The 14,056-nt window shown below is 43.9% G+C and overlaps 1 protein-coding gene across 1 annotated transcript in view; it reads left to right on the top strand.

The window, feature by feature from the left end:
• Nucleotides 1-14,056, top strand: part of LOC148888071 (cell adhesion molecule 2-like) — a 185,287-nt gene that overhangs the window by 141,578 nt on the left and 29,653 nt on the right. Inside the window, exon 3 of the mRNA XM_089014235.1 lies at nucleotides 5,959-6,108. Coding sequence (XP_088870361.1) covers nucleotides 5,959-6,108 — 150 coding nt within the window. The remainder of the gene's footprint in view (nucleotides 1-5,958; nucleotides 6,109-14,056) is intronic.

Genomic DNA, 14,056 nt, shown 5'->3' with positions numbered 1-14,056 from the left:
ACATATAAACAAAACCTTGCATGTCATTGGACCAGCGCGAAGCAAGTTAGAACGCAAGGCAAAAGTGTTGAAATTATCTTTTCAGCCTTAGTTTATATGTGACATTGGACAACGATTTTTTTTCTAGCACATTTTGTGCACACCGCAACTCAAGGATCTTCACACCATAAAATACATAAAATACCTAACATTTCCAAAGAGCTAGACCAGGGGGCGGAACCATAAAAGTAAAATATTTAGAATGTTTTTCAGTGAGAGCCACACACACCGCACGCACGCACACACACACACACACACACACACACACACACACACACACACACACACACACACACACACACACACACACGCACACAAACACGCACGCACGCGCGGCCACTTTTCAACAAAATGTCAGACTGTATTATTTCAAATAACTTTGTGATAGTAGTCACCATTAGCATGAATGGTCTTCCGTTCTTCATGATTGGTAAAAATCCAGCCAAACGATCGGAATGAAAGTCAACTTGCCAGGTGCATACGCAAAGTATTGCTCGCGAGCCTGTTCATGGCTCATTAGCTTCCACACTTGCTTTCTGCTGTCTCTCGCAGAAGTATATTGATGCTAACGTTAGCATGGGACTTGTCAAAGTGCCACTGACATTCGACTGTTTCATCAATGTTTCTTTGCATTCAACCTCAAGTGTACAATGCTCGTCACCTTTTTTACTCGTCGGGCTTGTTTAAAAAGGGGCGTTTACCTGTTTCGACATCAATGGCTACCATCCAATCAAAATTGCTCTTAAACATCAACGGCCACCTTAGGTCAGTATCATCCAATCAAAATTGCGCTTTCCGCCAACTGCAGCCCAAACAGGAAATGAACAGCGAAAAAGCGATATTATGTATTTAGTTTTAACGGCGAGCCAGATGCAATCATCAAAAGAGCCATATATGGCTTGCGAGCCATAGGTTCCCGATACCTGAGCTAGACATTCAAAGCCTAAGCAGAGAAAAAAAGTTGTGTAGTGATAATTATTTCAAAAAGATACATTGTCAACAGTTAAACACATTCACAAATAAGGAATTGAAAGGCATTTCAAAACATTAGATCCGTTTCCAGGTCCCCATAAAACATAATTTTTACGAAATAATCCTTAAAACTACACAAAATAAACCTTATTGTATGTATAATAAATGTGCGATGATATTGTAATAAAAAAATAAACTACATAGTAAAGTAGTTTTATTTACCTTTGTGATGGTCATTGATATAGTTTCCTCTTGATGACATCCGAGTGAAGTTGCCTTGCTTTCTCTGCGATAATACCCTCACATACTGTCCCCTACTCGCTGCTTTTCGTTAATCCAAATTAACAGATGTTTTTCAACCTCTTCTAATGCCTGAGACCGTTACTTAGACAACACAGAAACACCAAAACAATGTCTGCACTGAGTGCACTCAAAGAAAGTGGGTATGGAAAAGTAGTCCGACAGCCACGGTGGCACTGTTCGGCCGTGTGGTTTGGGATTCTTCCACCGCAAAAACTAGTCCGCCAGCCATTGTGGTGCTCCGTGTGTTTCCCGAAAACTAGATCGTATGCGAAAACTTCGTTAACTAAAGCGTTCATAAACCAATGTATCACTGTATATTTCTCTGTCTAGATCATTTTGTCCTGGTCATTTTAAAAGTAGCTCCCATGCTGAAAAAAACGTGAGCATCCCTGCATTAGATCAAAGGTGACAGTGAACCCTCAGTATCACACAATTTACTTTTCAAGGCTTTGGCTTTTCACAGATTTTTTATTCAGTCTTTTAAACAGTTATTGTGTTCTGTATTCTGATTGGCTAAGGGACTGTCGACCAATATCGACTCCCTCCCCCTTTGTCACTGAGCAGCTTGCCAAATTTACAATGTCAACAAAAAACACAATTACTGCTGAATGACGTTTGTTTTTACAAAACACACTGCGTTTATTTGGGAGGTTTTGTCCCTCAGTGATGTATTTGTGGATTGCATCAAGTGGCAGGAGGTGGTTCGTATTGATTTGACGTGACGTCAGAGGTCCCTCGGGCTTCGATTTCTTCGAATGACTCCTGTTTCAAAGGCGAAAAAGAATGTGGCCATGATTAATATGTGCTTCATTGTAGTTATGTTGTCCATTGGGCCATTTTTATATTTTTAGTCCTAGTTCTTCACCCAAAAATGTGTTTTATCTGCGATGGAGGAATGGATAATAAAGGTCAAATATTGGTTGACACAGGTTGTCAACAAAACTTTTATCGTTATTGACTGTACCTTCTAGTAGTCTTGTAATTACAGTAAAGTCTCGTTATACCGATATTTTCAGGAGTCGGAAAAAATGTCGATATAACCGGACTATCGATATATCCGTCCTGCGCCGAACTGCATTAGGGGGGGGGGGGGGCAACACGTAAATGGGGGATCTTTGATATGGCATGTAATTTTATCATTGGGTTCATGGATTGCGTACCTAGCATGCTTTTTGTACAGTGGTGATGTGAAAAATAAACTTGTGCATAAAATAAAAATGTCTTTCTTCTTTTCCTTTCGGATTTTCCCTTCAAGGGGTCGCCACAGCAAATCAGTGTCCTCCATCTTTAGAGGTTTGATCCGCAGGTTTGTTTTGGCCAAGCTTTTACGTCGGATGCCCTTCCTGACACAACATACTCTATATTTATCCAGGCTTGGGACCGGCACAAGAAGACTTATGTCCCCTTTTTAATGACTACGTATTTCCTTTCAAAAATGCAACCAATGCAAAATCCTCACGTTGTTCTATTCACACGAAACTATGAACGTCAGCATGTACAAACATAAAAAACAGTGATTGTTGCAAGCGATAAAGATATCTGAATGCAACACAATTAAATACATGGATGAAAAACCAAAACTGCAACGTTTACATTACTTAGGTTGATGAAGTATTCTGCTGCACGTCAAACTCATTCGCGATGAAGGATTTGCTTGTTGGATTGTCCTCCACAGCCACAGTTGCCTTGTACATTGGTCGAATATCACAATTCTTATGTTTCCCCATGGTTGAAATTGGTGTTGAACAACAGTACTGTATATAAGCTCTGCTACGCTTTTTTTTAATCGTGCTTGCGACGACAGGTCAAAACACGGAAGCTGCTTACGTGACTGGGGCTTGGGAGGACCCGACAACGGGGTTCAAGAGAGTGCCTGAATAGAATGGCTGAGCTGTGGCGTAACAGCAGCTCCTGTTTGTATATGTATGTGATAACTGCTACGTTTGTTATTAAAAAGACCGACCCGCTATAGCAGCGACTGTGCGCAACATTTTCCATGCTGAGGGACATTACAGTATGTTTCAGATGCTAATGTAGCAGTAATGAAAGACGTGAGCTCTGCTACGAATTTTTTTATCGTGCTCGCTTATGACAAGTCAAAACACGGAGGCCGATTACGTGACTGGGGGATCCTTAATACAGTATGGCATGTACAGTAATTTTCAAAATCATCACACTCTATCAGACAAAATAATAAACATTGTTGCAAAAAACAATGGCATTCATATACAGTACAGTACAATGTACATGTACATAACACTGCAACAGGGAAACTGCAACGCTTACATCTTATTATGCAATTAAAAAAAAATATTCAATCTTTTTCTGCTTCCCATTTTCGCCTTTTAACACAAACGATTCAATCTTGTTTAACATTTCTAAAAAAGCCTGATTCATTTTCTTTGGATTCTAAGATCGTGTCCGTAGCACCTTGCAACGCTTGTGTCTTTGTTGCAATAGGTGTGTATTCAGTTGGTTCTTCATCCTCATCATCCTCGTCATTATGGGAATCTTCTGAGGTATACTTGGCTTTGATTTCGTGTTGGATTCTCCTCAACAGCCACGATTGCCTTGTATTTCGTTCCGAGGTCACAATTCTTTCGTTTCGCTATGGTTGAAGACGGTAGAAAATGGCGTCTGCTACACAGCAAGACACGGGAGCTGTTCACGTAACCAAGTCACGTGACCAAGTCAACCAACGCCGCGACCGATACAGATTTCGATAATGGTGGTACTGTATAGAAGCCCCTAAGCAAATATCGATTTACCTTAAGTATCTTTTGTATCGATATAAACAACAACAACAACAAAATGGCCTGCGGGAGATGAAAAAGATGACCGTAGTAACCGGATTATCGTAATAACCATGAATCGTACTAAACTGAACTAATTATACATTGTGATGTCACGAGAGGCTGTGTCCTGGAGGGGAAATACATCCCCCTAAGATGGCTCCACCCAGAGAGAGTCTTGGCCCCAGCTGGTGGAAGACAGCAATTCAAACCACACACCTGCGGCTGATCAGGGCTTGATTGGAAAGCAGGGCTCTTAAGGCAGAGAGCCTCTGAGTGTGGAGCTTGGGGAAAGACAAGCTCGATTGCTGTGCTCTGTGGAGAAGTTGATTGCTGCGTGGAACTCATTGCCAGTTGGGACCACACGACTGGACACTGGATTTGAACCTAGCTAAGGTGGCTAGGCTACATGACGAGGACGTCAAGAGGGGTGAGGCCTAGAGACTCTTGTGAAGAACCCCGTCTTCAGTTTTTACCTCAGAAGAGACTTTATTTGGATTTAAGGAGCAGAAGAGACTTTATTTGGATTTAAGTATCAGAACAGACTTTATTTTGATAAGTATTGGAAGAGACACTATTCAAACTTTTGTTGCTTGTGAATTCCCCCTGGAACCCTTGATTAAAACCTTTTGTTTGTATCCAAACCTGTCGTCCATTGCACTTCTTGTCCCGTCCCGCTGAGAGCTAGACTCTCATGATATCACAACATAAAAAGACATGTGCACAAAGAAACATAGAAAGAAATGTGCACGGGAAATGAAAATAGTATCGTAATAAGCAGTATTATCAATATAACCGATATCGATATAACGAGACTTTATCTGTACCGTAGGAGTGGTATTGTCTTGACGTCTTGTTATTGGCTTCAATCATACAGGAATGTCACATTCATGTGGGGGTCTTTTATTTGCTACAAAATCTAACAAGTTAACTCTCCACATAAATGTCCAAACTTAAAAAATAAGACCGAAAAAATGTATGCCATGCTATACAGTGCTTCAGTACCCCAATTTGACAACCCCAAGCTAACATTACCGACAAAGTAGATTTTTGTGATGTAAACTCGTGTCTGAAACTCATAACAAAATGTTACCGGACACCAGGGCAGACAACTCTGAAAAGTTGCCTGCCCAGCTATAAAGTTGCCGGCCCCATTTTTCACAACTTGAAACACAATTTTTTAAAAATTTTATTAAGGATTGATAATCAGAATATATAACAGAACAACACTTTAAAATTAAGTAATTGATGTACCTACCACAAATGCTTCTCTGCTTAAATTATGGTAAATATCCCTTGCTGATGATTTTGCTCCAGTTGTCCTTTGTCCAACACTGTTCAGCATTTTGCACAATGCAATGTTTGCATTGCATCATCTGCTACAAGCCACGTGAACTCTTCTTTCCATGATGCTTTTAATGTACGTTTACGTTTTGTAGCGTCATACATTTTGTAAGCTTATTTTGAATTTTTCTTCTGGGGCTATGAAGCTCGGTAATGTCCTGAAGCACAAAGTTATTCGATGCAGGTTTCTGATTTGCTGCTGAGTATGTAAATTGCAGAAAGAAAATCTTTAGTTTTTTTTCTGAAAAAGTTGTTGGCCACCTGGGTGGGGACGTTTTGTAAGTTGTACGCCCGACGTAAAAGTTGCACGCCCTGGGCGTCCGGGCAGACGTTATTTCAGACACTGATGTAAAGCCATTGAGCCGGTTCACCGTGATTGGTTCTGAAATGAAGACCTTGTCCAAGCGGGCAATCTAATTCACGTTACCGCCGTGACCTTAACCATGTATATATACCTACCTAACCCACCCCCGCCCCCACCCCCACCCTTCCCACCCGCCCACTGCAGGAGGCCAAGGTCAGTTCCCCATCACTCAGAACGTGACAGCGTTGGAGGGCTCCGCTGCCAACATGACCTGCCGGGTGGACTTCAACGATAACACCTCCCTCCAGTGGTCCAACCCGGCTCAGCAGACGCTCTTCTTTGGCGACAAGAAAGGTGAGGACGCAAGCTTCAACTTCTATAGGCTTTTGGAAACTCTTCATTCGATTTTGGCAACTTTACCATCGGTGGATGTCGTTCCCACCGGGCGGGGTCCATGACAGCGTGGCCATATGTTTATGTCCAAACAAGACGTATCCCCACCATGCCCCGTCCTCACATTCAATGGCCAAAGGTGCTTTTATAGATTTCACGTAGTGATGATCATATTGATGATTAGAAAACATCTACCCTGTTGTCTTTATATAGGAAAAAAATATTCTCATGCAGCCTGGAGCAAAGTACATGTATTCCAGATAAGGTGGTCTGTTTTTCTGAAATAGGAGGCGGAGTGGATTAAAATAACCTTTTAACAGACATGTTGGATTTTTTTTCCTTTAAATGAAAATTTATGCGGTATATTAAGTGACTGCCGGATGGAGCCAAAGACAAAATCTGATCTTTGGCCTTTGGATATTTTGGTCCGTTTTAAATTAGATCAGACAAATGAGGATGAAAAATGCCCCAAAAACGATTTGATCCGATGAAAGGAAGAAAAATGGATAAAAGGTCCACATCTCTCTCTCTCTCTCTCTCTCTCTCTCTCTCTCTCTCTCTCTCTCTCTCTCTCTCTCTCTCTCTCTCTCTCTCTCTCTCTCTCTCGCTCTCTCTCTCTCTCTCTCTCTCTCAGTCTCTCTCTCTCTTGCTCTCTCTCAGATGTTAAATCCTTGTAATGCTTCTGGTATGGGCAAGGATATGTAAAGTGCACAGTTGGCATGATTGGATTGGATTGGTTTGGATTGGATTGGATTTGATTGGAGGTACCTTTACTCGTCTGCACTATATATAAAATGCACTATTTTTTTCACATGTAATGGTATGTCTTTATGTTTTACAACATATTGCAATATATAATCATATATATTTTAAATTACATGATCTGAGAGTCAGACTTAATCCTACCTCTGCATGAGTTCCATTAGTGAACAAAAATGTTTAGAAATTTATTTTTTCCCTTTATTGTTTTATGTCTAGTGTTCTCATGCTCAAATAAATAAAATAAGTACGTAAAAGTTTTTGACGAAAATACCATGATGACAAAAACAAAAATAGTCTTACAAAAATACAATTTATTTGGGGAGTCTACAGTTCAGAATCAGAATCAGAATCATCTTTATTGCCAAGTATGTAGAACACACAAGGAATTTGTTTCCGGTAGAACACGCTGAACTAGTATCGTCGTCAAAAAAAAAACTGCTAAGTTGCACTATACAGTTCCATTTTGGCTACTGTTGAAAGAGTTCAAAGAGTTAATGGCTTGGGGGAAGAAGCTGTTTAAATGTCTGCTGGATTTGGTGCGCATGGATCGGTAGCGCCTGCCTGAGGGGAGTAGCTGGAAAAGGTGGTGGGCAGGGTGCGGAGGGTCCAGTAGGATTTTCCGCGCCCTAGTTTGGATTCTTGCAGTGTGCATGTCCTAGAGAGTGGGTAGGGCGGTGCCAATGATTTTTTCCGCTGTCCTAACTGTCCGTTGAAGTCGGATTTTGTCCATTTTTGTGGCGGCCCCGAACAAACGGTGATAGAAGAACACAGGATGGATTCGATGACAGCCGTGTAGAAATGTTGCAGCACCTCCTGTGGCAGGCCATGCTTCTTTAGCAGCCTCAGGAAGTACATTCTCTGTTGGGCCTTTTTCAGGATAGAGTTGGTGTTGACCTCCCACTTCATGTCCTGGGAGACTGTGATTCCCAGGAACTTGAAGGTCTTAACGGTTGGATAGTGTGAGGGGTAGCTGTGGTGATGGATGTTTCCTGAAGTCCACGATCATCTCAACTGTCTTCAGCATGCTCAGCTCCAGGTTGTGACGGCTGCACCAGAGCTCCAGCTGCTCCACTTGTTGTCGGTACGCAGACTCGTCGCCGTCTTTGATGAGACCGATGACCGTGGTGTCGTCTGCGAACTTTATGAATTTGACAGCTGGGTGCATTGAGGTGCAGTCGTTCGTGTAGAGAGAGAAGAGCAATGGAGAGAGGACGCATCCCTGCGGGGCTCCAGTGCTTGTGGTTCGTGTTGTGGATGATATATTTCCCAGTCTGACCTGTTGTGTCCGTCCTGTCAGGAAGCTGAGGGTCCACTGGCAGATCGTGGGGGACACACCAAGCTGGAGAAGTTTGGGGATGAGGAGTTCTGGGATGATGGTATTGAACGCAGAGCTGTAGTCCACAAACAGGATCCTTGCGTAGGTTCCTGTGTTGTCAAGGTGGTCGAGGATGTGGTGCAGTCCGATGTTGACTGCATCCTCCACAGACCTGTTTGCCCGGTAGGCAAACTGAAGAGGATCTAGCAGAGGTCCGGTGATGTTCTTTAGGTGGTTCAGCACAAGGCGTTCAAAGGACTTCATGACCACAGACGTCAGAGCGACAGGTCTATAGTCGTTCAATCCCGAGGGTGCTGGTTTCTTTGGAACTGGGACGATAGTAGACTGTTTGAAGCAGAATGGGACTTCACACTGCTCCAGGGATCTGTTGAAGATTTGTGTGAAGACCGGAGCCAGCTGGTCAGCGCAGACTCTCAGGCAGGAGGGGGACACTCTGTCAGGTCTTGCAGCTTTCTTGATCTTCTGCTTCTTGAAGAGCCGTCTAACGTCCAGTTCGTGGATCTGTAGGGCAGAGGGCGGAGATACGGTACATTCTGGTAATGGTGGGCAGACCGGGGAAGTGGGGGTGTCCTTTTCAAATCGGCAAAAGTATGTATTTAACTCATCAGCCATACCATTGTTATACACTGCTTGGGGGGAAGGTAAACGATAATTTGTTATTGCTTTCAGGCCATTCCACACCGATGCAGAGAACTGTTTGTTAAGCCTCTCCGCATAACTTTTCTTTGCGATGTTAATTTCCTTCGTCAGCCTGTTTCGGGCGAGTTTGTAAACTGCTCGATCGCCGCTTTTAAATGCGGATTCTTTCTCTTTCCTAAGCTGCCTGAGTTTGGGAGTGAACCATGGCTTGTTGTTGTTGAATGAGCGGAAGGACTTTGTTGGTACACACATGTCCTCACAGAAACTGATGTATGATGTTACAGTGTCTGTGTATTCATTCAATGTGCCCGTTGAAGTTTCAAAGACGCTCCAATCAGTGCAGTCTAAGCATTCTTGTAGCGATAACTTTGCTTCATCTGTCCATGTTTTAACTGTCTTGACTACCGGTTTTACACATTTGAGTTTCTGTTTGTATGTGGGAATTAAGTGGATTAAATAGTGGTCAGAAAGACCCAATGCTGCATGCGCAACAGACCGATATGCGCCTTTGAGTGCTGTGTAACAATGATCTAGAATGTTTTCTCCTCTGGTGAAACAGTCAATATGCTGCTTGTACAGTAAAGTCTCGTTATATCGATATTCAAGGGAGTCCAAAAAAATATCGATATAACCGGGACTATCGATATATCCGACCCTGTTTGCATGTAATTTTCTCCGTGCGTGCATAGAAATAGTATCGATATAACCGGGACTATCGATATATCCGATATCGATATAATGAGACTTTACTGTACTTGGGAAGTTCACGGTTTAAACGTGTTTGATTAAAATCGCCCAAAATGATCAGGGGTGATTCTGGATATTTTAGTTCGAGATGGTTTACATGGTAAGCTAGCGTTTGTATACACGCGTTAGCATTAGCTTGTGGCGCGATGTACACGGCAACGAGAATAAAGGAAGCGAACTCACGTGGCGAGTAGAATGGCTTGCAGTTGAGAGACAGCGATTCCAAACCAGGGCTGCAGTGTGCGTCGAGCATCGTGACATCGGTGCACCATTCTTCGTTGATGTAGAAGCATAGTCCACCGCCTTTGGATTTCCCCGATTGCTCCGTGTCACGGTCGGCCCGAAGGAGACGGAATCCGGGTAGGTGTAGCGCGGAATCCGGGTTGCGGTCACTGAGCCAGGTCTCAGTGAAGCACAGCGCAGCAGAGCGGGCAAACGTTTTATTGGCCTTTGTGAGAAGCAGAAGTTCGTCCATCTTGTTTGGTAGTGAGCGTAGATTAGCGAGGTGGATCGATGGGAGCGGCATTCGAAATCCACGCTGCCGTAGCTTGACGAGCACGCCGGCTCGCTTCCACCTCCTACGCCGGCGTCTCAAAGCTCCGTACAGAGCTGCTACGCCGCTTGCGAGCAGCCCCGAAAAACCTTGTAGATTTTGGTGTGTCGGTGAAAATAGTCCAAGAGTGGATTCCCCAATGCTCAGTAACTCTTCCCTCGTGTAACTGAGTCGCGTAGGATCGCAAAAAAACAAATGAAAATGACAAAACCAGGAACAGTACTAGGGAGCGTGTGACCGAGGCTGCCATCTGCGGCGCCATCTTGGATCAATAATCAATAATCAATAATCAGATGCCCGAGCCACCTCATCTGGCTCCTCTCGATCTCCGATCATTCTTTTTTTGCCAGTTAATTTACTAAAAAGTTGGATGCTTTCGGGAACAGCGTTTTTGAGTGAATCATTTCCTAAAAGAGGCAATACTTGAATATATGTGAATTGTTTCATTATCTGCAAAGAGACACACTGAGTGCCATGTGTCATGTTTTGCGAGGTGGTGATGGCGGGTTCGGATCCCAAAAAGCAGGCAGGAGGGAGCAGGAGGTTGTTTGACAAATTGTATTAAAATAAAGGTCAGCAGTAACAAAATGTAAAACATCAAAATGATCTGAATGGAAAAAAATACAAAGTAGCAAAAGAAGACCAAAAGTAAAAGTCCGCCAAGGTTAAACAAACACGTACACGATGCATGCAGCAACCAAGCAGCAAACAAACAATGAATCGGCACCGGATGATCGTGCCAGGTGTCCTTTTAAGTGTCATTGATTATAACGACCAGCACCTGCGAGGCTGCCGGCAGGGCTGACGTCGCTACCCGCTGGTCGCCAATCTGATCGGGACGACCAGCACCTGTGCAGGTGCAGGCGGGGCCGACAGCGCCCCCCGTTGGTCGCCAACCAGATCATGACAGTACCCCCCCTTCAAGGGGCTGCTTCCAGAAGTCCCAACAGTCTCCCAAAAGGTCCACTCACCAGGGAACGGTCAGTGGAGAGGGCAACCGCTGCCTCTCCAGCATACGACGGGCGGCGGCCTGATGGGAACGGGACTCGGCCTGGGGTGGACGAAGACGCGGCACGGATCGTCGTGGGCGTGAGTGCGATCCCTCTCGCACGTTCACGCGACGGCGCATGGCTCTGCGTGGACGTCGAACTGCTAGGCGCAGAATGGCACCCCGTACGGCCGTATGGGACCAGGTCTCGGTCGGACGCCGACGTGGGCGTGAACTGCCCGGCTCCGGGGGAACGAGACTAGTCCAGAGCCGCTCCGGGATCCAGCGGTGAGTGGGGTCTCGGACTGACGTTGACGCGGACGTTGCACGGCTCGTCGTGGATGAGACTCCATTCGTCATGCACGACGACAGCGTGGCTGGACGTGGGCGTGCAATGCCAGTCACCCAGGGTCACCCTGGACGGCCACCTGGAAGGAGGTCTCGGCCGGACGTTTACGTGGACGTTGCGGCTCGTCGAGTGACGCGATTCAAACGCGACGAGGCTTGCGCTAACGTGGACGTAGCATTGCCAGGCACAGGGTGGAAATGAGACGGGTCCGATGTACCTGCGGGATCCGATAGTTGGCCGGTTCATTCTGTCACGTTTTGCGAGGTGGTGATGGCGGGTTCGGATCCCAAAAAGCAGGCAGGAGGGAGCAGGAGGTTGTTTGACAAATTGTATTAAAATAAAGGTCAGCAGTAACAAAATGTAAAACATCAAAATGATCTGAATGGAAAAAAATACAAAGTAGCAAAAGAAGACCAAAAGTAAAAGTCCGCCAAGGTTAAACAAACACGTACACGATGCATGCAGCAACCAAGCAGCAAACAAACAATGAATCGGCACCGGATGATCGTGCCAGGTGTCCTTTTAAGTGTCATTGATTATAACGACCAGCACCTGCGAGGCTGCCGGCAGGGCTGACGTCGCTACCCGCTGGTCGCCAATCTGATCGGGACGACCAGCACCTGTGCAGGTGCAGGCGGGGCCGACAGCGCCCCCCGTTGGTCGCCAACCAGATCATGACACCATGAAACATTTTCAGTATTTCACAATTGTATGACTCAAAGATATAACCAGAATGGGTCCACAAAGGTCCCCAATTCTTGTGTGGTAAATGAGGACAAAAATGTACATTAAATGACACATGAATATTCCCATGCAGTGTTTCAAATTGTTTCACAAAATCTACAAGTTTTTTCACATTTTTTTAAATCCGCCTTTGTAATAATGTACTTGCAAATTAAGAACACGATTGTGACCAATGCTGGTAAAACATGTTGGGCAGAATTTCTTTCAGTACAAATACCCTATAAAACTGTAACCAATTCTGCCATTCTAACGCCTTCCAAAACTTCCTCTGTTGAAGAGATCGTGGCACTCTTGTCATATTGCAAGGAGGCTTGATTAGTAACAGCTGTTGATCAAGTTCGTTTACTCTATTGCCAATATAATATGGCTTTTCGTGGTTATCACTGTCCAGCCACATGCTTGCCATTTGGCGAACCACTCCAAGATGTACACTATGCATGTGATCAGGAGGCATACCAGATATGAAGTCAAAATGTAGAATATTTATCAGACATGTGGGTCCTTTAACACCCCTCACAGTTTTTTTGGTACACAAAGCCTCCTTTGCATCACATATGGCTGAAGTGCGGTCCCTCTTTGGAACATCTTTGTATGGGTACACACTGACTGTGCCATTTCCTTTCTCAACTTGTTCACCAGGATGCAAGCAGAGGCTGCATCTACACTGGCCATTATACTTGGTCATGTTTTGAAGTATGGGCCTAGCTACTGAATCACACATCATAAGAGCACCCATAACTAGATTGTTCCAAAGTGCCATTGCTTGTTATCTGAAAGCCCTCTGTTGACAACTTTTGACACTCTGAAATGAATGGCTTTAAAAAAGTATTGACATTTGGCTTTTTAGCACCAAACCACAAGCCAAAAAGTAAAACACATGTCTTTGCGCACAAGGTAAGGAAGTTCATTTACAATCCCATATAATGGCCAAATACCAAAGAGTGAGGATTTGAAAACAGGCACGCCATCACAATTGAGTGTTAAGGAGTATCCATGACAGTCAAGTGGGCCTCCAATTTTGTTCAGATTGCAGTACATTCGACCATTTCAAATATTTTCAAATGTGTCAGAATTAGATGTGCCATCTCTTGACTTAAGACAATGCACAATATCCTCCCTCTGAAGATGTTGAAACTGTGTTTGGATTGGCAAATATATGAAATAGTTTCCATTCTTCAGTGAGTTGGTTTTATTCCAAGTTGTGTTGCATACAACACATTGTCCATCACCATCCTGGTCACCAATATAGTACTCACAGTTTGGACAAAATATGTCACATTGTGAATGACTTTCTACTGGCTTAAGTTCTTTTAGGAACAAATGGTTTGAGGTTAGTTGTATGTTTTCTGGACAGTGAATATTGATCCAATTTAGGAGATTTTAGAGAGCCATGCCTGTGAGTATGTGTCTCAAAACAACTGAAAGTATAAGTAGAAAACTCTCCGATTGGGTAAGCCGTGAACCAGCATAAAGTGTCTCTTCGTTTTCCAGCTCACGACCATTTTTTTTTAACCGTGATTCTTCATGTACTGATTCATCACGACTATCTTCAAATAAAAGGGAAGATTCTCTTTCACTTTCAACAGTGGATGCAACACTGTCATCAGTCACTACGACTATAGTTCTTGATATTTGGTGACACTTCATTGTAATTAAGTTCATCATTGAAGAGAGCTTTGTCCTCTTTGGAACATTCATCATTGCTGCAGTCAGCATGCAGACTCTGCAAAAGGAAAATAAGAAAAAAACAAAGTATCATTTTGTATTCTCAGTGGATACCATTTAGTTCTT

Source organism: Hippocampus bargibanti, linkage group LG14 (genome assembly GCF_051943395.1).
Source record: "Hippocampus bargibanti isolate YZ-2025 linkage group LG14, ASM5194339v1, whole genome shotgun sequence".
NCBI classification, from domain to species: domain Eukaryota; kingdom Metazoa; phylum Chordata; class Actinopteri; order Syngnathiformes; family Syngnathidae; genus Hippocampus; species Hippocampus bargibanti.
The sequence above is the reverse complement of the archived record's forward strand: the minus strand, read 5'-3'. Positions and strand labels throughout refer to the sequence as shown.